At 42.8% G+C, this 23,513-nt stretch overlaps 1 protein-coding gene across 3 annotated transcripts; it reads right to left on the reverse strand.

Annotated features, from left to right (window-relative positions):
* Positions 1 to 162: 162 nt before the first annotated feature.
* On the reverse strand, positions 163 to 23,173 carry rtn3 (reticulon 3). 3 transcript variants are annotated; one of them, XM_037481220.2, is made up of 9 exons: positions 22,834 to 23,173; positions 18,584 to 18,631; positions 11,737 to 14,547; positions 7,499 to 7,706; positions 6,698 to 6,836; positions 5,413 to 5,482; positions 4,440 to 4,486; positions 3,006 to 3,064; positions 163 to 2,907 (listed from the first exon to the last, which is right to left on the reverse strand). In XM_037481220.2, exons 1-9 carry the CDS (start codon positions 22,922 to 22,924, stop codon positions 2,859 to 2,861), a joined length of 3,522 nt encoding a protein of 1,173 aa, XP_037337117.2. In that variant the 5' UTR covers positions 22,925 to 23,173; the 3' UTR covers positions 163 to 2,858. The 3 variants fall into 3 exon arrangements, with proteins under 3 accessions (XP_037337117.2, XP_037337118.1, XP_037337119.1); XM_037481221.2 differs by lacking the exon at positions 11,737 to 14,547 and having other exon boundaries at positions 22,834 to 23,146; XM_037481222.2 differs by lacking the exons at positions 11,737 to 14,547; positions 18,584 to 18,631 and having other exon boundaries at positions 22,834 to 23,142.
* Between the last annotated feature and the right edge of the window lie 340 nt (positions 23,174 to 23,513).

Genomic DNA, 23,513 nt, shown 5'->3' on the forward strand with positions numbered 1-23,513 from the left:
AATCCCCTCTCCACCCAAACACCATACAGCTTTAAGGCAGAGCCTCTTAATTTTGATATTTCCTGGGTGTATTTTTGATATCTGCGGGCATAATGTGAACATGTCTTGTTCCTGTGGAAGTGCTCCAACTGCAATTACCCTGAAACAGAGAACACATCCATCCTCCTTTGACGTGTTTTTATTAATTTCACTTTGACATCAGTACAGAGACCACATACTTTTTTTAATCTTTCTTTTTGAAACATCTTCCCCAAAGCTTTAAAAATCAGAACCAAGGTCATAGCTAATACAAAAGAGAGCTCATGTTCGTCAACAACGTCAAAGCAACACACACGCACACAACAAAACAACATGCTGTGCGGAAACAGGTCTAATTCATGATATATTAAACTCTAAAAAAAATAGGCTCCGAATCCGAGTAGGCGGCTATGTTTAGCCTTGGTGCTGTTGCACGTTATCAGGGCCCCTCCTGAACTAGTTAAGAGGTGCTGCACATTTGGGGAAGCGAACAGCGTGTTATGCCAACACACTGGTTCAGCCTGGAGGGGGCTGGTTAAACAATAAAGGGGCAGTTCAACCTAATGGATGAATTGTGAAATCAATCTTAGATTCCACAATAACACAACAGAATTTAGTTTCCTCAAAACTACGTTATAAAGAAGTCAAGTGCTGACTCATGATGCAATGCTGTGAGCACCACAAATTACACCAAATAAGTTCAAAATTGAACTTTTATATCTAAATTCTGGAACATGTTCTTCTGTGATTTTGGTTGAACTGTCCCTTTAAATCAATTAAATAAACATAAACCAACACAAATGACCTCCATTAGCTTTTAGATGACAAATTTAAGTTACCATATACAGCATCTCCACATTCAAATAAATTAACAGGATGCATATAAACATTAACAGTGTCAGTATTCAGGGGTGTGCCAGAGAAAACAACTAGGCAGGCGTAGTAGTTTTAATGGGAATTTACTGCATTTAGGAGGTGTTCAGTACACAGAGATTCCGTGCAAACTTTATTTAGGGCGCAGCGAACACAAAACACACTCACACGGTCCTTCTATATATTCATCCCTTAAAACAATATGGAGACACAACAGTGGCTAACAAATGACTATGGTTCACCGAGGTCAAAAACACCATTGAAACAGTCACGAGTAATAATCATATCAAACAAAAGCCAGGGTAGAGAATATGATACAGCCTTTATAAAGGGTGGCAATCTGTTTCCAGCTTACACTAAGACATGCGCTTCTTGGCAGTCAGAGAAAAGGAACAAAGGGACAGACAGAGTTCTATAGTAAGCACTTCAAAAGCGCTTCCATATCCCTGGCTACACGCGTATTTAACCCCCCCCCCCCACATCCTATTGGACTTCAGCTCAGGTCACTGCTGGGCTTATATGGAGTCAAACATGCGAAAATAATAGTTAGACTTTGAATAAAGAAAAAGCAAAATTTTAACAAGCAATTATCTTTTTTTTATTGAATTCAATAAATTATACTCATATTGAGAGTTCAAGTTATTATTCACCCCCTCAAAAAAAAGATCAAACACATCTGAACTTTATTATTATTACTCTACAGAGCTGCTCCATTTCCCTCTGCCGTCAAATGTTCGGGGAATGCTAGTTTAATGTTCAATTATTTACGATTAAGTCCATATCTATTGAAGTGGCCGCTTCGAGGTGACAGGACGTCAGAGAGAATCTTTAAACTTATCCAACAATCAAAAATGATTTCATAGGCCTCGGAAACACCTCCACCTTAAAACGAAGCTCAATGACAGTTAACAGAACTCCTACAAGGCTGTTGTCAAGCTACTGGCCAGTCAAAAGCAGCAATCCTAGCATTAATATCAATAATAGTAATAAGCAGTGAGAAGAAAAATGTAAAATTGAGTGCGAGTCCTCGACACTGTGGCTAGAACAGGTGAGACAAAAGCAGTGCTCCTGTGAGGGAACTTTCCCTTTGATATAAAAAGCGGGGCTAATGTGCTCCGTACGTGGGAGGAGAGAGAGAGAGATAATCAGAGAACGAGAGCGAGCAAGAGCAAGAGACTGTATTCCAGGTGGATATTTACATACGGAAAAATGCTTCTGAAGAGGGTGAACTAGACCAAATTATCACCACTGGCTCAGTGTTCCAACGCTTTTATTTCAACCTGCTTGTGGATTTAAAAATAAATGTTCAGTGCATTACAGAAACATACAGAATTGCCTGTGAGGCGAGTCAGGCTAGGTCGCTAAGAGGCATTTCAGCAGAACGGTTAACAGCCTCTAAATCTAAGTCATATTAACAGCAGTAGAGCAGGACAAGACTAGCCACATGACACCCAAAACGCTCCGTTTAGCACGCTTTATTTAAACCTTTTTTTATTTACTTTTCCATCACAAATGATCTGTTAACCTTTAGGATTATGCGTGCATTGAAGTACAGACATTTGCTTTTTTTGTGAGGTGGACAGCCATCACTCCCCTGCCCCCCGCTCGCTCTATACAATGAAACCAGGTCATATATTCAGTCTAGTTCACTGGACCCAACGGCGCCCACAGACAGTCAGGGTCCGCCGCGGCGCTACGTCACTTCCCCGCTAGCAACACACTTCCTGTCTGCACAGGCACAGTTCTTTTTAATGCTTGTAAGTTAAGCTGCGCAGTAGTTTTACATTGAATAACAGCGCAAGAGATTTTCTACCTAGGAAGATTCAGTGTGGTAAGGAGGTGTTTGAAGGTGGAGGAGGGTGGGAATTAAACTGGCGTTATCTGGAGAGGGGTCGGAGAAGGTAAGAGGGCTCTAAGATGGAGGATGAGGGCGATGGTGTCGTGGAGGCTTCCGATCGGGGGGTTGATCATTCAGTTTTGCAGCGCTTCACAGCTCCGGGAAGTTTCTCTTGCAACCTGTGAAAAAAACCAAAAACAATGTGAAAGTGGAAACTGAATGGCTGAATGAACGCTACGTCTAGAACACACTCATCCCCACCACCTGACTCACTTACTTGGCCATCGTGGTGTTAACCTGGGTGCGTATCACGTCAATGTACTGATCAATCTGGGTCTGGAAGGAGACGAGGGGAGACAGAAGGTTAGCATCTGTGTGGGACTATGATTCTTCATTCTGGTCCATTTATGATAACCACTGCAAGAAAATACTGGGATGCCTATTTATGGTGTTATCTAGTTCAAGGACCTGTGCTCACTTTCTTCAGTTCGTAGCAGTTATGTTGACATTTTGAATGATCAAGAGAGCAGAGCTGTGGTCATGAGGTCTGGTGAAATCATTCAGAACAAAGGGCAGCAGATGTTTACACTGGATCAGGTGACACGTTGTATGAACTGTCGTTTCAAGCAGAACCCACTCTGACCCCAAAACCTGCCAGCAGTTTTTTATTAAACCATTGTTCATCAACGGGTTTAACAATTCTCATTCTTTGTCAGATTTTCATATTTCTGATGGTTCAGTCTCAAATTAGAGCTGAAAATAAAATAAAATTTTGATGTCATCAAAGACGTGTTGTTCTACAAGTAACATTAAATTCTGTGCTACTTAACAAATTCAGTGAAAGTGAGACCAAACCTGATGAACCAGAGGGTTAAAGGCAGAGTTGGATTTTCCTGGGAAAAATACAAAAAAGATCACGCTTCCAAGCCAGAAGTGTGGATGTGTCTGTTCACAAACTCCCTGTCCTGTGCTTGGATTCAATTATTTTACAGTGCAAAGCAAAGTGTTTCTGAACGGTAGACTCTAAGGCAGCGGCCCAATTGTAAGCCGCAGGAAAGAAGCAAAAAAAAAAAACAGTGGTGAAAAAACATTTCATACAGATACCGAAAGAGTACTTAGTTCTATACCCATCAAGCGAAAGGAAGCTTTGTGTCCAACGGGCCGGCTAATCGCCACCACACCACACAGCGCTCACACACATTTACGCTGAGAGCGTTGTGGGAGCGTAACTCTGGGCCACACTCCATCCACTCCTACGTTAAAGGTTAAAACTGCCAGTCAAGGGACTGTTCACTCCAGTGCAGCTCAGGGATCTCTGTGTTGCTATGGTCCATCACATGCTGCATTAAAGCAAAGCGCTCATCACATCGAGTATTGAAACACTCAAAAAAGGTACCCACAAAAGTAGCATCTTCATTATGACTAAATCCAGGGACAAAGCAACAACAAGAAACAATGACCACCAAGAGCCTGCCTCCAACAGCTGATGAGTACATTCCCATGAACACATCAAGATCCCAGTGGTCACGATGTGCATCGACAGGATGAGCCGGCAGTACAATGACTTCACATTCTCAGCAGCTCGACACTGGACAGCAACAAGCCTTCAGGGTGTGATGAAGACCGAGTCATCCAGTGAGCTCAATGCTCTTGGGAATGTCCAGCTGAAGTCCTCTGATACATTCATGGAAGCCGAGGACAACGGTCTCACCTTGTTCTTCTCGTAGACGGGAGGCACGGCGAAGAGGAGGATGTCAGCTGGAGAAGAAACAGAGAAGGCACATTTATTTCAGAATTTTCCTATTTATTTTTGATTTTATCATATTCATATTTTGCATGTTAAGGTTTTCTTGTCAGTGGTAATGCAAAATTAACTTGATTCAGGTCTTTATAATTGACACTAAATATATAATGTTCAGTATACATGCATTGCAAAACGAAGGCCACATGTCACTGTTAAACCCGAGGACCAGTTTCCTCAAAATAAAATGCTGCCTTAGCCTTTTGTGCTGCTTCTGCCCTGTAATTTTGCTCTAAGAGATACAGGTAAATATGTGTCAGCTAAAACTTTGGCCAATGTATATTCGTCCAGAGCATCCTCTGCTATTCTATACCCAGGATGAGGATGCAGATGCCATTTTTGCAGCTTGTGATACAATGGACAAGAGAAAAAAAATAGTTTCTGCACGCACCTCCAACTACTCACTTACTGGAAGCAGGAGGAACATACATTTTCCACTATAAAAACTCAATAGAGCAGCGACAAATGTATTTTTTCAATCAACTACATTAACCATCAACACTGATTGGGCGACAATCTAGAATATTTTTCCGCTGGTTATCTTAAAAAATGAAAGATTTAAAAGCAAAAGCGTCCGTATATAGTACAGTGAGGTGAGCTATGGTTGCGTCTGTTGTTAGCAACCATTATCTCAATCCGTAGATACTTGGAGGCTTGATAAAATCAATTGTGACACTTCATCAATATTTTGTCCATACTGCTTTGTTAAAAGTTACCTGAACCGAATGAACTTGAAACTCAGCTGAAAAATAATAAGCTAGGCCATAATATTTCATTTAAAAAATAAAAGTTTCCATAACACACTCTGACATGGAATGATGGTGGACATTTTTCAGAAATGTGTAAAAACATAAAACATCATTTTGGGTCCCTCAGTGCTTACCCAGGATGAGGATGGTGATTCCATTGAAGACAGCGCCGACGTAGGTGAACAGCCACATGACCACAGCCAGCTGTTGAGGGAACCGAAGAGGAACTTAGAAGCATTTCTGCACACAATACAACATTTCAAATAGACCTTGTTAATCAGAGCTTCAATCCCAGATCAAAGTGTAAATTGTACAATTAGGTCTTAATAGTGGCCATAAGAAACTAATAAAAGCTCAGAAAAATATTGATGGTATCAATGTATTGAATTTTATGGAAGTCCAGTTCCACAACAAAAAAAATACATAAATAAATGAAGGAGCAAATTCTAACTTGGCAGTGTGGGAACTAGTCTTATCAGACGTCTTTTTTAATCCAGAGGAATGAATCACCCGCTGCGAGTCAGTACAGACAATGCAAGTTTTAAGGCTTGCATATTGGCTCCACTCTGCAGAACCAGAGGTTGCCACCTGGCTGAGAGAACAACAAAGATACAAAGATGCTTGCTTGCTACAATCTGATAGGCCAGCCGCTGATGTCAAAGTACGACAGAAGCAGGTACTTATTTTTTCAATGTTTTTGGTAAATTCAATCACTGAACCTCAATCTAGCCTGTTCACCTCACTTTAATTGTAAGTGAAAGAAAAGCAGCTGTCAGAGAGCTTGTGACCCACCCATACAGGTCTCTCATGTATCCTGATGGGTGTGGACTGACTGAGCTCGACTGTCAGCCCCCGGTTTCTCCTGTTTTGTTGCACCTTTTAGGAGGAGCTTTTGCATTTACCTTTCTTGTTTGTGCATAGTTTGGTGACAGCCTGCACAACTCTGCAAACATCACCCTAGAACAGACTTAATCATTCAGAATGGGCCGAAATCACTAAGGTAGGGTGTGAAGGCCAGCCTTTGAATTTATTAAAAGGCTTTTCAGAACAATGAGGGGTTCTTCCATTTGTTTCTGATGCATTTCACAAAGCAGGATCTTTTGGCTACAAGTCCTTAAAATAGGCCACAGATGAAATTCATTACAAAGTAGAGCTGTTTAAATTCTAAACTCAAGTACAGTTATGCAGAACCAGTTCATCACCTGGATGTAAAGGTTACGAGTCTTCATTTCATGTTAGCGATAAAGATCAGATTAGTACTTAAATAATTGGACTGATTTCCCCCGAGAGATGGGTTACCATGGTTACCAGAGCAGAGCACTTTTAGAACAAAGTGGGTAAAGGTTTCCATTATGAGCAGAGGAAATGACCATGACTCAGGAGGCCAGTGGACAATGATTGAAGGTCAGAGCTTCTCACCTTCAGGGAGTCCACGAGGTCCTCGACCAGGAAGAGGCGGCTCATCTGCTTCAGGGCTCGGTTGATGTGGGTCAGACTGGAGTCCACGTGCTTGCGGAAAGTCTCCGGGGGGATGCTGACATCCTTTTCGATCAAGGTTCTGCACAGAGGGAGGAGGAGGTGAGCACAAAATGAGGCTAAGTTTGTGGGCCCAGAGTGCTGCAGGAAAACAGAGAACTGTCCTGTAGTGAGGAAAGTAATGGGAAGCTTACGTTTGTTTCTTTGTGGCTTAGACAAAGAATACATTCACATTAGGTTTCCATTTTAAGATGTGTATTTTTGCTACGTTTATACCATGCGTCCTACAAGTTTAGAGACATTAACATAGACACCTGAGCTCTTCATTTTGTGCGTTTTTTGCAGTCACGACACTTCATCCTTGATTTATCATGCCACGATTCATAATGCCCTAAACACATCAACCAACAACAGCAGCCCAGTTTATAGAGGAAGATTCTAGAGGAATATTCACGCACCACCTTGTAATTATCAAAGAGTACAATAAAACATGCCCTCTACCTCCTGTTAAGACTGGTACCGGCATGTCAGTGTATGTGTTTAGGCATGCCATACGTTTTTATGCGTTTCACAAACGATGCTGGAACACATTTAGGTTTTAAGTTAACAGCGCCGGCCATGACTGTCGCTGGCTTGGAGGAATAAGAAACGTTTGCCTATTATGAAAAGAATCACAGGGAAATGAATTCTCCTAAACAACAAGAAAGATAAGGCAAAGTAGCATTGAGGATTTAGAAGTCTTACTTGAAGGGGTGTCCATCGCTGGACTTCTGCACGGCCTGGACAACAGACTTGTAGATGCGGAAGGTGATGGTGACACAGAGCAGGGCCAGCAGGAGGTAGGAGGCCACGCTGATGAAGCTGAAGGCTGCCAGTGATAGCAGGAGCAGCATGGACAGCCCAAACACCACGCCCGACTTCTTAGGGTCCCGCCAGTGGATCAGATCCTTTACTGCATACAGGAGTTGGGGGCGGGGGGGCGCAGGGGGCGGCGTTAGTTTACAAGAGGCTGAAATTTGTTTGCTTTACTCGCAACGTTTCCAAAGTAAAAGCTTGGCTGCATTTCCTGCAGAGAAAGCTCAGAATAAAACAGGAATATGGGAACAGAAATCTTCTTTGGAGAATAACAGAGGGAACATTGCGGTGGATTCCCGCTTCATGTTTGTATGCATGTCCTGTGAGGTGTCGCCATGCAGAAGGGATGGCCTCTGTGCAAGGCAGTTATGTAATGCTTAAAGGGGCCGGCGCTCTCAGACTGCCACGCCTTCGCTCTGCAAAGGGGAAACGGATACATTTAAAAAAGCCTTTAGTAAGTGGGGGAGAAAGCACGTGGGTCGATGCCTCAGGGACGGTTCGGGCGTCAGTGCTCCAGCTAGTTTAATGGGAACAGACGTTATATGGGGACTTCACACGAACAGCGATTGTTTTAGTGAAGGACAAATATGCCAATTAATGTAAGAAAGCAAAATGTCCAACTAATACTGCTGATAACTCCTGCTACATTTAATATAGGCCATTATCAGACATCCTTTCAAAATAGTTTAACTTGTATTTCTTGCAAATTATAAGTGCTAAATATGTGGCTAAACGGAAGATGTAGTGTCATTCCTTAAAAACAGGTCAACTTCCAGTACCTCGACAAATATTGAACTCATGCTATATAAAAAAGTATTGAATGCACATTTACCGTTGACAATTAGCATGGATCAAATCAGACACTTCAGACACAAAATCAACTGCACTATTTGTAAAAGCGAAGCATAACAGGGACGACTTTGCTGATGTAATATTTTCATCTGACAGCAGCATGAGCGGGGTTTCCTCACCCTGCACTGCAGGGGTTGATGGGGGGGGGGGGGGGGGGTGTGTGCGCGCGCATGTGTAAGAGAGAGAGAGAGAGAGATCTGCCAGCACTAATACAGCGGCATTGAGAAACACCTCCGTCGACTAAACAGAGAGGTTAAAATAATCTGTGAGAAAAATGTATAAACATCTTATTAAGAAGGCTGTAGCTTGCTACCATGTCTTCGGCCAACATTCAGTCAATCAATTAAGGTTTGTAATATTTTTTTTAGATCAAAAACAATTTACACATGTTCTTTTAATAAAAAGAATGGTGTTCTACCATTTTAATTCTTTTGGGAGCGTGTGGGGGCTCTCTCCAGGTTTGCGATGTTGGACACGAGCACACAGAGACACACAAACAACAATGTAATGCACCTGTCCGCTGCCATTATAAGTGTTGATCAAACAACGCATTTCGGGAACAGATTTAATCAATTCAGGCCACTGGTCCTTTACCTGCGTATTGTACATATCTTTCCTAATCCAAACAGCGACCATTCAGACCAGATGTTCTTTTAAACTGGTAGCTGACCCTTTATCACTCACTTAGCAGCTCACTCTACCTTTAGCTATGGTTTGGTCTCCACCATCTCCTGAGAAATACAGTATGTCCCTTCACCAGGGCTTGGTATAAGTGCTAGAAAAAAAACGATTATACAAGATGATAACCTGAATAAAAAAGACATTACAGGTCCTTGCCAGATAGTGTTTGGTATTTCACTTCCCTCTAAGCGGACAGGTGATCAGTTTGATTTTAGTATTCACTTGGTCCTTTTCTCCACTTTATACATCTCTCACAGAGAGGAACACAAGTCTGAGCACTAATGGTATGTTCAAATTATACTAATCTTTGACAGCCTGACAACAGGTATGGTGAGATCACATTTGAAAACATTGTGTGTGGATTTCACTGACAGATGGCGGAGATACATTTTCTGAGAGAAGAAATCTGAAAAGCAATGCAGAAATGACCGAGCATATCCTACATGAAACAGGCACACAAACCATCTCACTCCGGCTAATAAAGTTCTGGAACAGCACTGCAGAGGGGCACTAAAATAGCTCTAGCTCATGGTTGGAGGGGGAGGATTTTACGGCACAAGCTCCTCTTCAGACCACTGAAACAGAGCTGTCTTTTCAAGTCATTGATATCTCAATTAGGAAAAAACTACAATATGTTCCCAGCTAACAAGCTGGTTCAGGAACAGAGCAATGAACATGATAGCATGTACACGCTAGTAGCGTCATTTTGCTATAATTCTGTTTATATAATTTTCTTTTTTAATTGAGAACTTATGGCATCTGAAAGAGCTCCATTTATTGACTTAAGAAATCTTTGGGATTGGATTAAGTGCACCAGGACTACAATGCTCACTGCCAACCAACCAGTCAGACCTTCTTTTCCCAATGCAGAGCCTGTCCCAGAAAGAGCCAGGAGAGTCGATATGAAAGCTAAGGTCCGTAGGATACTCCACTACCAAGCCTACCCTTAGCTAATGTTAGTATAAAATAAATCTCAGTCTAACCCAGTATTTGGAGATCAGTGACCGTTGTTTACATCAGAGGAGGAGAGGAATTCTCTTTACCTCAATGATGCTTGGTGGTCAAAGGATTCACGTATCCTTGAAATAAAGCTGAATGTCTCTTAACACCTTCCCTTAGTTTCTGGTTGTTGGGGCACCAGCATACTTTTCTCTAGTGTGTCAACTGAAGCTAAAATATTCAAAGCATGTAGACGTAACCCTAACTGACAGGATTACTGCCTGCATACCAGCTGCGCATGGGTGTGTGTAATGGAGATCAGGTTTGTGGAGAAGAGGTGGGGGGTTGGGGGGGGGAGGGGGTGTAACACCCATGCTTGCTTTGACCTTGCTCTGGTCAACCTTAGATGGAGAGTCATAATTATAATCATTATAGCCGGTGATGATAAATAATAATACGCATGACATTTTGCATGATTTTATTTTGTCGTACAATGCCTCGTCATGGTCTTTGACAAGTGGGCTGTAGAAACGGAGACAGAAATCCGACACTGGGGATTGACTGTACCCCGTGACTTTCAAGGTTCTTGCAAGCCAACGCTTTGGCGCTATATCTAAGCCCCCACCACTAGGTTCCTTTCCAGCTGGGCAATGGTACCCTTACAGAGGGCAGTGGAGGGTGAAAAGCTCAAATAAAGTTAGGCTCACTAAACTATTTGCACGCTACACTAATTTGGTTGCTATAATCTTTTTGTAAACTGCAGTCTTTGCAGCTTTTCTATATTCTTTAGCAATTTGCTACTTGACATAGTAGAGTTTGTCTTTTAATAACTTTGTAACTTTAATAATCCAATGCAATAGTGCAATAAATGTAAGCCTAGAGGGGGTTTCACCTGACATTTAAAAAGTGTCTCTCTCAGTGATCTGTATCTGAAGTCCTTTATGAATCAGGCATGTAAATATTCTGACATGAGAAAAACTGCTCCAATTATCACATTCCTTTTTGGCATTGTACATGTGCCATCATGCAAAATTTCGCACAAGTGACTATGGTTGGTGGGACAGGCTCATGATCGAATCCAAAAACACAATTCTCAAACAAAGCTAAACTTTTTTAAAGTCAAGTGGCAGTTTTTAGTTATTAAAGTTAAACTTGTTCATAGCTTAAAATGGAACTGGTTGTTACACTGGCCTAACCCTAGCAACTACAGTTATTTTTAGAGCCTGGAATAAGGCCGGCAGAAGAAGCCCTTTTTCCATTCTCTATACAATAACTTCACTTTTCATGTGCACAAGCACCTAACCACAAATTCCCACAAAAGGACACCGTAGAAAAGTGAAGTGTGGCCTTTGAGAACTGATAAAGTAACCTTTGTAATTAGATTGTGTTCGTATGTAGGCCTTTATGCCCTCCTAGTAAAAGTGGCAATTATGCATCGGGGGGAGGCCAGCCTCCACAGACCTAAAGAAAGAGGGGCATGAAGAGGTCTGTCTGCAATAACAAAATTGGTGTTTTTCTACTGAAGCTCGGTCCTAGATGTATGCATTATAGAATTCTTTTGAAAAAGGGCAGAGCGTTAGAAGGCACAAAAGTAGGTCTATTGCGAGAACTGCATGAGGTCAGCAGGCCTACTGCCCATAAGAAAGAAGGGTTACCTGATAGGTGGGTTAGTATTGCGGTCAAGACATGCTCAGCAAGATGATAGGCTTCAGCCACCCATTCGTCGATGGCTTCTACCTCTTTGGAATACGTGCTGTCTAACACAGGGTTGCCTTGAGAGCATGGAGGATTGGGAGCTGCGGCAAAGGAAGACTGCTGTGTAGATGTCAGGCTGGGGCTGCCTGTATTCTGGTCACAAACCATTGACAGGAGAGGCTCCACCTCCTCCTCTTCGTAACTGCTGCCCAACTCTTTGAGAGCGTTGATAGTCAGCCGTTCTTGTTCAAGATCCATCACCATGGTTGGAGGAAACTGAGAAGAAGGCATAACTGTTTTGCACAACTTTTTGTTGGAAAAGGCCGCTTGGACAGTGTCATCGGGCTCTTCATCCTGCCTCGATTTCAGACACTCTCGCATGAACTCCACAAAGCTATCTGTAGGCTCAGACATTGAACTGGCGGGGACAATGGTTTCTGTGTTGCTTGTTGAATCAGGTGCATGGTGACCCGCTTTAGTGTCCTGCTGGATCTTTGATGCAGCATTTTGTGCTGCGAGGGAGCAGCCATTTGACATGTTATCTGTAACATCATCAGTTGTCATTTCTTTAATTAAATCTTGCTCGCTGATGCTGCTTTGTTTTTCACTTTGGAAAGAGGAATATGGATCATTGGGATATTCTGTTAGAGATGGTTGATCAATTGGCTTGGTGAGGGCTTCTTCATCACTCACTGCAGGGAAGTCCTCCAGATTTTGACTACATGCATTCAGTGGTTCAATAAGGATTTGAGAAGGATCCGAAAGAAACCGCTGCTTAGCATTGTTTAACCCTTGGTCATCAATGTCATCCAAGATAGAGGATGCATCATACTCATAATCAAACGACTGTCTGTCATAAATATCATCTTGCATGAAGCCAGTTTTAGATTGGGGAGTAGTCTCCATGTATGCATCTTTTGCACCTGTGATGCTCTTTTCATCCACCTTGGGCTGAGAATGAGGAGTCACGCAAGGTTTGACCAGGATATCTTGTGCTTCATCTGACCAGTCTTCATCGTTGTCTGGGAATTTCACATCTTCATTTATGACTATGAAAGGGGAAGATTCATCCTTTACTGTACTGAATGTGGTACAGGGTTTTTCAAATTGTGCCTCAAGTTCTGATGCAGATTCCTGATGTAAAGTTTCAGGAAGAGATTTGAGTATGCTGTGTTTAGGAGAGTACTCAGCATCTGAGTGCACAGGTGAGGATGGAGGAGAGTAGCCTTCCATAAATTCGGTTTCTAAGGGCCGTACTTTGGGTAGTTCCTTTATACATTCACCTTGCTCTAGGGTTTTTGGAGACTCTCTAACAAAATCTTTTTCAGCCTCGTAATCATCATCTTCAATTTCCATTTCCATTTCCATCTCCTCGTCACTGTAATTTGGCTCGTCTGTCTCAATAACATTTATTGTCGGAACCTGCATCAGCTTCCTCTCAGACTTTGGTGGAGAAGGCTTATTTTCCTCTGTGATAAGATTGGGATTTGCAGCAGCAGGGATAGGATCAGTTGAAACTGCTGGATCAGAAGATGCAGGAAGAACAGATGGAGAAACAGTTACACCATCTTCAATGACAGTGTCATCGGATTCTCCTGAGCTGTCAGCTTCGCTTGCCTCCGGGGGCTCCAAGTCGATGGTCCATGTGGTCTTCTTGTCATCAGAGACATTATGTTTAACATCTGCGCCAACTGATGGATCGACAGGAGGAGATGAAGAGTCAAAGCCTGGAGGAGGGGCAGACCGAGCTGGAATAACTGAAACAAGATTTGACGTAGTCATGGCAGCCATTTTTTCCTGCTGATCAGACATATATGCTGTTGGCAAAAAACTTAGATCAAAGTCAGACTCTTCCTCAACACTTGACTGCTTCTGTGCAACACTGAACTCCTCCTTCAGATCTGGAGCCTCAGCAGGAAAATCCATGAAAGCAGTGGGGACACCAGCAAAGGCAGCAGGAGCATTAGGTAGACCTATGTCAGTCCCCTTCTCCCCCTTTGACGCAACATTGTCAGCAGTAACAGTGCCTGTTATTAAATCTACAGCACCAAAGTCTGGCACAGGTGGTAAATGAGCCTTCATCCATTCTTCGGTTTCTTCAAAGTCATTTACTTGTCTTAAATCTCCAAGCACTTCAAAGGGGGATTCTGGTGACTCTTGATCAGCTGAATCTTCACTTTCTTGGACATTTGGAGTGATTTTCTTTGTAAGAAATTTGGGTGTGTCATTGGAAAATTTGGGCATGTCAGTGAGAGATTTGTGGGTGTCAATGGGATCTTCAGGCGCATTGATGGGAGATTCGGAGGTGTCAATGGGAAAATCGGGGGCGTCGATGGGAGATTTGGGGGCGTCAATGGGAGATTTGGGGGCGTCGATGGGAGATTTGGGGGCGTCAATGGGAGATTTGGGGGCGTCGATGGGAGATTTGGGGGCGTCGATGGGAGATTTGGGGGCGTCAATGGGAGATTTGGGGGCGTCGATGGGAGATTTGGGGGCGTCAATGGGAGATTTTTCATGTTGGCGGTCTCTGAAGTGAGAGAAACCTCCATCACTTCTAAAATCAGGTTCCTTCTTTTTGGCCGCAAGAGCTTCAAGTGCCTTTATTCGCTCTGACACAGGAGATGTCTTTATCGGCGAGTCGGGTTGTCCATCCGGCGGCCCTGCATCACTCCCGTAATTACCAGGAGTGAATGAGCCAGATTGAGAAGGAAAGCGAAGGGATGTCGCAACACCTTCGCGGGGCTTGTCAGAGCCCAGGATCACTCTTTTGTCTGCATTGGTATGTATGAAGAACGACAGCACGAAGGAAAAAGGAGGGGAGGTCATATAAATCACAGTAGTACCTCAACATCCCATGCACTTCTAATATTAATCAGCAAGGCCTTAATGTTGCAGCCCAAGCAATCATGCATTGCACCATGGAAATATAAGATTCGTAAAATGGATCTTCACTTTTTGCATGCCGCTTTTAACTACTCCAAAAAGTTGCCACAAGGACTCAATCAGTATGGCAACTTAAATTATTTGAATGATCCGATGAAGCAGCAAAAGAAATAAAATATTACTGATCTCATCATGTTTGCCTATGGTGACAGTCATTTGCAATTTGTATAGCAAATGTATATTTGTCCACATAGCACTTACTGGCTGAAAGCTTTTTAATTTTGATAGAGCTAATCTCATTGCTTGTTTTTGAACAGTACACAACATTTTCATTAATAAATTTGGTACATTTAAAAAAAGATTGTTCACTAAACCACTGACAGCTGAATAAATATGGTGATAGTGTGAAATTGTTTGAGACAAGACTTAAAGATAACTGGGATCAACTCGTTTTGTATTAGCTACATGTATGCAAGCTGCTAAAGTCAATGTAAAAAGCAACTGTCAAATTTACTCCCCACTGTACTAATAAGAGTAATTTGATGAGGGTTGCCAGTGGTGACTGCGCACGCCACCTTTTAGCCAGATTGCCATGGTCCGGAACTGAAGTAACAAGGTGGGAGATTTACGTTTTTTGTAAACAACAAGCCAAAAAACAGAAAAAACTGCCTGTACTCAAACCCCCCAGTTTTGCTAACAAATAACCTCTTGTTGCACCAAGCTTTGGGCTCGGGTGACTGAGTTTATTTTAAAATTATATTTTTCTCTCCCTGAGAAGATGATGTCTAGGCAAAGGGAAGGCAACAGAGCGAAGACAATGCGTTAGAATACCTGGGAAATGGTCAAACAGCTTTTGTTGCATTCATTCTCTGTGGTCCGTTACTTGCTGCATAATTAGTATTTGTTTACTCCCTTAACATTATGTAATGTGCTCACACCAAAACAATGAAAAATGTGCCAAACAGTCACTGTGCAGCTTAATCCACCCTTTCCTTACCCACAGAACTGAGGAGCCACTCATGGTCACCATAATGGAAGGATCCACCTCTCAAGCCATGCGGCCCCCCAACTATCCCTGACACCATAGAGTGCCAACGATGTTCTCAGCAACTGTTCCAAAAATCCCATGATCCCTTTCAGCGCCAATGATCTCACCTAACATTGAGGCATTACCATGAAGAACTGGCTACTATATTAAGACATGAAAGTCAGATGGCCAGCTCAACTTGAACACAACCGTCACCCAGCACACAATCCTGAGAATGCATTTCCAGATCCACTAGTATCATCTAAAAACTGCAAGGTCCGGGTTCTTACTCCTTCAACTGTAAGTTGTCTGTATTTTCAGCATGATCCCATGACCCCTACCCTGCACTGCATAGACAGACTCCTCCTCTGATGCCCAAGTGACTAGTCCACTTTGTCTTGGACGGCCACCTCCCGTGCCCTCACAATACAATGGCTTGTTCAAACTAGGCCACATAGACAGACTTTCCATCTCATCAACAGCATTGTAGTCGTTTTGGCTGTGTGCTGAAAAACAAATTTCCAAACAGCTTGTGCTCTGCGAATAAATCCGCAGATTGAGCTCAGGTTCTAAAATTCATGAGTGGTTCTTTGACCATGGTTCAGATAACGCAAATCAACAACCGTTTTGCAATATGCCAAATAATGCCTTTCACATCCGAGTAACTACAGATGAGTGTTCATATGTGTGCAAGTATCAAAATAATTTGCTACATTTAGCAACTTATAATGCCTGAAATTCAGATAGAGTGCAGAAGGTGTACTGCACAAATTGGCAATGGAGGAAATAATACATTAAAGGGTTGGTTGAAAAAACCAACACATATTGGATGCGATCCCTACAAAACTGAGAACAATCAATTCCCACAACTTGTCTGATTCGCCCACGTGGAGGGGATTGACATTAAAAATGACATCCTTCCAAAAACTGTCAACTACATAGCTTGGCAAATGAAGGCATACGAGAGTCTAAAGGCTTACAACTATTTTGAGACTGGTTGGGTCCCCGACCTAAGATCCGATGTAGCTTTAAACGACCGCTCAGTTGGTAATCATCGCTAAAAACAAATCTCCTGGTACATAGCCAACTAGCTATAACATAAACACCATGGTGGTGATGATTGGCAGATGTATAGCCAGTCATATCTCGGTGTTTTTCAGCATTGTTTTCATGAAGGAGGCTACTCTGGGTCCAAGATTGTAGACAAATTGCTTTCACTAAATAGTTGTAAGCCTTTATACTCATTTACACCTTTATGTGGCATAAGACGGTGGTCTGAGTTTCTGGTCAGCTTGAGCTAGCTATATAGTTATCAAAATAACTCAAATCCTCCTCACTTTCTGGCTTTAGAGTTTTTAAAAATATATTTTTTGCTACCAGCGGACAAAGAGAGCGCCCGAAAACGACTCCCCCCCCCCTCAGTCGGTCCGTTAGCTGAACTACTGCACCCCCGCCCCCTACAAAGTTGTAAACCAAGTGAAAACAATGTAAGCATTTACTCTGCAATCTTAGGCATTGATTTACTGAAACTACTGTGATGAATAATACAAGTGAAGACGTCTGTAAGAGTTCAAATTCCACAATATTCAGTTCCGTCGGTCATGCCTCACTTACTAGGTTGGATGCTTCTGACATAAGTGTGTGTTGGCTGCAGCTGACTAAGAATACTTTGTAGCTCATACTGTGTCTAACTTAATCTGTCTAAACACTTGTATTGGCTACCTTTTGCTCACACAAGTACAAACCTATGATAATGATGAGAATCAAAGCAATCATCAATAAATAAAAAACAAATGTAGCAAAACCGATCAAAGAAAACCTACCACTTAATGCTTAAGTCACGATGTGAGACATGCACAAAGCCTAAAAAGCTAGAAGCAGATAGTGGGGTGGATGGCGAGTGAGCAGCCACAGGCGATGGGCGGCCCAGGCCACTGGGCGGCAAATGATATCTCCAGTGCCACTCGTCCTCTGGGTCCCGGCTGCTGCTGCGGCTGAGGGGACCTTGGTCTTGGATACTAGGCCAGAAGGAAGCTAGTGCCCCCCCTGAGACAGCAACCTGATCCATTTTTAGGTTTCTGCTCTTGTGCACACAATGTCAACTTGAACTTATCTGCTTTCTTAAAATAAGGTTGCAATCTGGGGATTATCTTGAACCTACAGTGAGTGCTGCTGACCTAAATAATGATCACTAGCAGGCGGTAAAAAGTGCATTGGATCAGATTCTTAGCAGCTGCAGAGGGGTGCTTTAACAGGACTGATCATTTGTGTGGGTAAAGATTCTGGAGATGCAAGTCCTAGCAAGTCGTAGTGTACGGAAGGAGATTTGTTTTGATACGGTCCTAGTGAGTGGTGGGATGTATGCCAATTTGATCCATTACCACCAAGGCAACAGAGGCACTTTAAAAGCGAACCACATAGGTAAATGTCTGTATGAACATCGGTACAGACTTTGGCTATGCCTGCAGCCATTACAATAAACTAACAATGTCACATGTCAGTAGGTTGAAATGTCTATTTAGAGCATGAGTTAGAAAGGTTTCATCTCAAGTTCCAGCAGGGGTTGGGGGAGGTGACAAGAATCACCAATACCATGTCATTGAGAGCAGCAGGAGTCTTGCTGCCTGGCTAACTTACAATTAGGCGTGTCGGAAACAGTTGGAAGAGCATGACAAGGTTTATAGGCAGAAGGGTGGGTGAAGACCAGTCGCGCTAGGAAAGGATCTGGGGTTAGAACCAGAGTTGACTACTGCTGCTGATTTGTATGTTGACTGGACTCTGGCGAGCAGGAAAGGGGCACTAGAAATAGGGATGAAAAGCGGTACGGCAGCAGGCTGGCGAGAGTACAGGACAGAGGGTGAGAGATGGCGAGCAGCGTAAGCGAACCATACACTTGCCTTGAGGAGACTGAATGAGAGATACGGGCGAAGAGGAAAGAAAGGAATCTGAAAAAATAAAAAAGGACAGAATAATGATCATCCTAGAAGAGGAAGAAGTTCTATTTATTGAACCCATCCAAAAGGAAGAGAAGACAAGAGTTAACTTATCCAGCCTTAACAACTCTACATGCTAGACCAGATATAAATTAACAGTAACACAGCAGCCCTATTGATATGGCAGTTGTTTACTTCAGTAAACCTACTTAACATAAAGACTTTAAACACATGCACTTGTATTTTATAGGAAAGACCATCATTTTGCGCAAACAGAACAGCTTCCCACAAAAACTACAACCAACAGACAACTTATTCTTTAGAAAAAATATTTTATGTGCACTACTAAATGGGCAGAATGGTAATGCCGATTTTCCTTTTATTCCCCTCAAAAGGACAGGGGGCCCATGTTAAACATTCATTACCTCCTAACTTACAACATGAGAGCCCTGCTGTAAATGAAGTGCCAACAAGCATATGTGGACAATATGCGAGGCCCTAACATGTTACTTCCATCATTTATCACCAGCTTCAGTAAAAGAACCGAACAGCCCAGACTCCCGGCTCATCCGTCACGAATGTTGCGCAGATCTTTAGTTAGTTGAGATACTAGCTTGTCAGTTGTGTATCGGCCTGGTATAATCTGTCTGTGTACTGCAAGTACGGCGTAACGTTTGCAATTGCCCGGAGAGCGATAAGAGAGGGGGGAGCGTGTGTGATGCAAAGTATAAAGTTGCCATTAAGGCAGAAAGCTGTGAACCTTTTTACTGAATTAATGCTAGAACTCATGGTTTGATCTACACCCTTTAGTTAAGGGAAAACTTACAGAATCAAATCTCGACGTGTTTGTCCATTTTTAGTAACAACAGTTTGTGTTTATCCCTTTCCTGTTACAGCATGACAATTTTCTCTGAGTTCAAAAGCCAGCTCCATGAAGGAATGGTTGTGTCGGTTTATCAAGAACATCAACTTGACTGGACTGGTCTGGTCTGGTTTTAAGGAGAGGAGGTAGTCATCAGGGGGCTCACACCTCATTCTATGTTTCCTTGAAAGCTACAAAATAAGAATATCTTGAGTGGCAGATGTGTGAGAGTTTCAGGTTTACTAAGGGCGACGACCTGGTTTCTCTTTTGGACTCAGCTCAGTCAGAGTTCCTCCATGCTGGGTAGGTTGGAGCCGTCGTGCCCTTGCAGTGAAGCACTCCTCCCCTCAGATGCATGTGGCTCTTACTGTCCTAATACACAAGTCCTTCACTTTTTGAAGCGCAGTGCCAACTCTGAACGCGCTGAAAGGATACAGGCCGCTAAACACTATCCAATTTAGAATTCACACACCTGTGCATATGATGGTCAAGGACGAGTATAAAAATCGTACTGAAAATATAAACATAGCATCTTGTGATATAATTAATGTTGTTTAATAATGTAAGAATCAAAGACAAGTCTCTATCTGCAGTTTGGTGACGGTAATAACAAAACACATTAGGTATGTTGTTTCCAAACCTTTTCTCCCAAATAGATCTTGGCTTCTTTGTTTCAAACTAATTGCATTACGATATATGAATCAGTGTATCCCCTAGGTTTACCACTTCAGGGAAGGAGGCAAGAGTAGACGTGCAAACATTTTGGCCGAAAGGGGAGGTTGTCAGTCCGCTGGTGCGAGTGCCACACGGACATATTCACGCACATGTGGGGAAACAAAACACACACACACCTAATTCTTCGTTCTAAAATGAGCTTGTTAAGACTCATCTGCTTGTGGAATTGTTGGCGCAGGGCGTCTACCCCTGAGAGCCAACTCATTGTCTCTGACCTCATGATGTGGTCCACTCCAGCAGGGAGTGGAGGAAGATGGGCCTTTCCTTGAGCAGGAAGAGAGATGGGGGGGTAAAGAGGCTGAAACAACTCCAGGGTCCTTCAAGCTGCAGCGCTTCACACTGAACATCTTCAAATGAGTTAATTTAACAATATTGATTTAAAATGCATGTTCATTAGTTGAGCTGTGATTTGCTACATACCATCAACTACTGTAATTGGAGTTTTGCCAACTCAGTAAAATAAAAAAAGTCAAAGATTGTGACATTAACCATGCCACAGCAGGGAAAAAGAAAATCGGTTTTCCTCAGGAAATAGATCAAACCAAAGGATGCCTCAAGTAGTATAAAGGTCAGTCTGCTTGGTTTGGAACATTCCTGTGAGGAAAAGCGACCACGTAGGTGGCTGAGTGAGTTAATACAGTGATCAATCTATGGGCTAAGGATCAGTGTTCAAGTGTTGCAATCTAGTTTGACAAATGAGGTCCTGATTTTGGAGTGTACCACTTCGTCTGTGACAAGCACGAGTCATCCATTGAAACAGGCTGAGCTACAGACAGGAGCTGGAGAGCCGGGCCGAGCAATCTGGAGTCTATAGTGGAAAATACTGGGCATCACCAGGCCTGGACCAACTGTACCCATCACTCACTGACAACATTTCGGAGAAATGATTTACTTTACTTTATTGACTAATCATTTCCAACCGTCTTGACTTTTAATGGTTAGGACAAAACAAAGGAGCACTTCTGACTTCAGTTGCATGACTTTATACTACTCTTGCAGCGCTTTAGGAGATTTACAGCCAATCTAATCTACACAGATTCTCTTCCCATGGCCTAGTGACTTTCATGTTTAACATTGGAGAACTAGGGCCGTTTGCTGTGTAATAATCTAATATCAGCAAATTGTAATAGATTAGGCTCTGTGCTAAGGCAGGAAGGAGGTTGTCATAAGTTATCATTACAAATCCATATTTCCTGTAGATGCCTTATGTCTATTAAAAGCCCAGTGGCAGGTATTAAGTCAAACATATGTCAAAGAAGAGTTCGATCGAATAGCAATAGCCTGGCCCCCTCAAATAAATGTTGTGCCCCCTCAAACAAAATCTAGCAGCTATGTTGCAGAGCACAATGCCCCCTCAAGATTTGTGGCTGCCCCCTCATACATGCCTGTCTAGACCCGGCCCTGCCCCCAGGCCTTATTGATATCGAGTTTGAAGCCCAAGTTAAAACTGAGGCATCAAGAGCCACACCTAGTTCACACCCATGACCACACATGTAATTTTTTTAAGCCTACGATCCCTTTGATTAACACAATGTTGCTTTTGAAAGATTTTCCAAAGGCTCGTGGGAGTTGTCTGACAGGGCCATGGAGTTCATATCCGAAGCTTAACCCAGAGCCACACACATGCCACTCACACACCTCCTGAATGTGCCACTCCCTCAAAAAACAATCCACTGTCAATCGGCCCCTGGGAATACACACCACTCCTTTGTTAAAAAAAAAAAAAGAAACATTAGGCTCGCATGGGCTGTGAAACCTGAAAAGCTAACATAGCTTCACAACTGGAGGAGGCGACAGGAATGATGGTACTAAAGCCCTATCTGGCTGGATGTTCGGTTCCGGGGCCGTTTCCCCCGTGAAGACACAAAGGGGCAGTGCGCCTTTAAGAGGTCCTCCCTTCGCTGCCAGTAACAATGCATCTGCAGTGCAGCGCATCGCTCCATGTAGCCGCGACAACGCTTTGTCACCTCAAACCGTATTGTGCAAACTGTCATGTGATGTGCACTTATCAAGCAGATTCGCCACGTACAGCATGAAGCAAGCCAGTCCCAACAGCCATTAAAAATAATAAATCTCGTTCTAAATTTATCTTTTTTTTTCTACGTATTTGAACGTCTCCTTGGAGAAATTAGTTATCTCACTATCATTTGAAGAATGCACGCTGTTCAGCAGTGACCCATGTTTCTGTGTTTAGTTCCCCGTCAAGCTCTCCAACATCGGCTGTAATGTTCACTTGTGAAATGCCCCAAAAAAACAGACAGTTTAGCGAGACATTCGGCCGTGAAAAGAGAGCGCGTGAGGGAAGCAGGGGCAGGCCGAGGCTGGGGTTAGTAGCAGTGTGTCGCTGTAAGTTTACTACCACAGGTGTTTCCAATCATAGCTTAAACAAGCTTAATCTACCACACACAGGCGAAACACGGACAAAAAGAAGCGTTTCTACTTCACAGTTGAGTTGAGGATATTTGAGTTGGATTTTTAAGGAACTGACGTAACCTAAACCTATAAAATCCTTAATGCCTGTAATTAAAAACAGATGGTTTGACAAGTAATACGTGGTAAATCAATTGGTCGAAATTGACATTTGTCTAGCAAACTTGGACGTTGGAGTCATTCTTACCGGATAGCTTTGTTTCTTTGGCAGCCGAATTTTGTCCATCGGCTAACCCTTGCGACGATGATATCTGAGCGGATTGAGTCATTGGATCCATTTTACTTTAGTTTCAAAGCAACTGCACACAGGCGATAAAATGTCTGGCGAATCTATTTAAATGCTCGGTTACTGTCCTCTGAAGACGTGTATGTCGGATGACTTTCCTCAAATTCCCCAAGAGCGGGACTCGAATTCACACCTAAACACAACGTCCGAGCACTGACAGTTGGGCAGATACGGAGGGAAACAAGGCGGACTATGGAGGAGGGGAAAAACCAAACATGTCGGGACGGGACACGTTCAATGTCTTCACGTAGGCTCCTACATCTGAAAATCAGGTCCAAGTAATGCGACTTATGTCCAAGACCAAGTACAATAACATCAAATATAAAAATATATTACCGGATTTAATTTATTTAGTTGTCTGCCATATTCTCTGCCGTTTCAAAATCTGAAAATGTCACTGTTGGTGTTTATCTTTTTGTTGTCATCTAAGTGATTTAGAAAGATTCAACAGCAATTGAAGGCAGCATGAGGAATCTTCTTGAACACAGACACCATGTTACGTTCATACCAGTACTTAACAAAAATGGGATTTTATGTTTCAGATATAGGCTGCATTACACACATATTTGGTGAATTTTATC

The sequence above is a fragment of the Pungitius pungitius genome, chromosome 1, assembly GCF_949316345.1.
Source record: "Pungitius pungitius chromosome 1, fPunPun2.1, whole genome shotgun sequence".
Taxonomy (NCBI): Eukaryota; Metazoa; Chordata; class Actinopteri; order Perciformes; family Gasterosteidae; genus Pungitius; species Pungitius pungitius.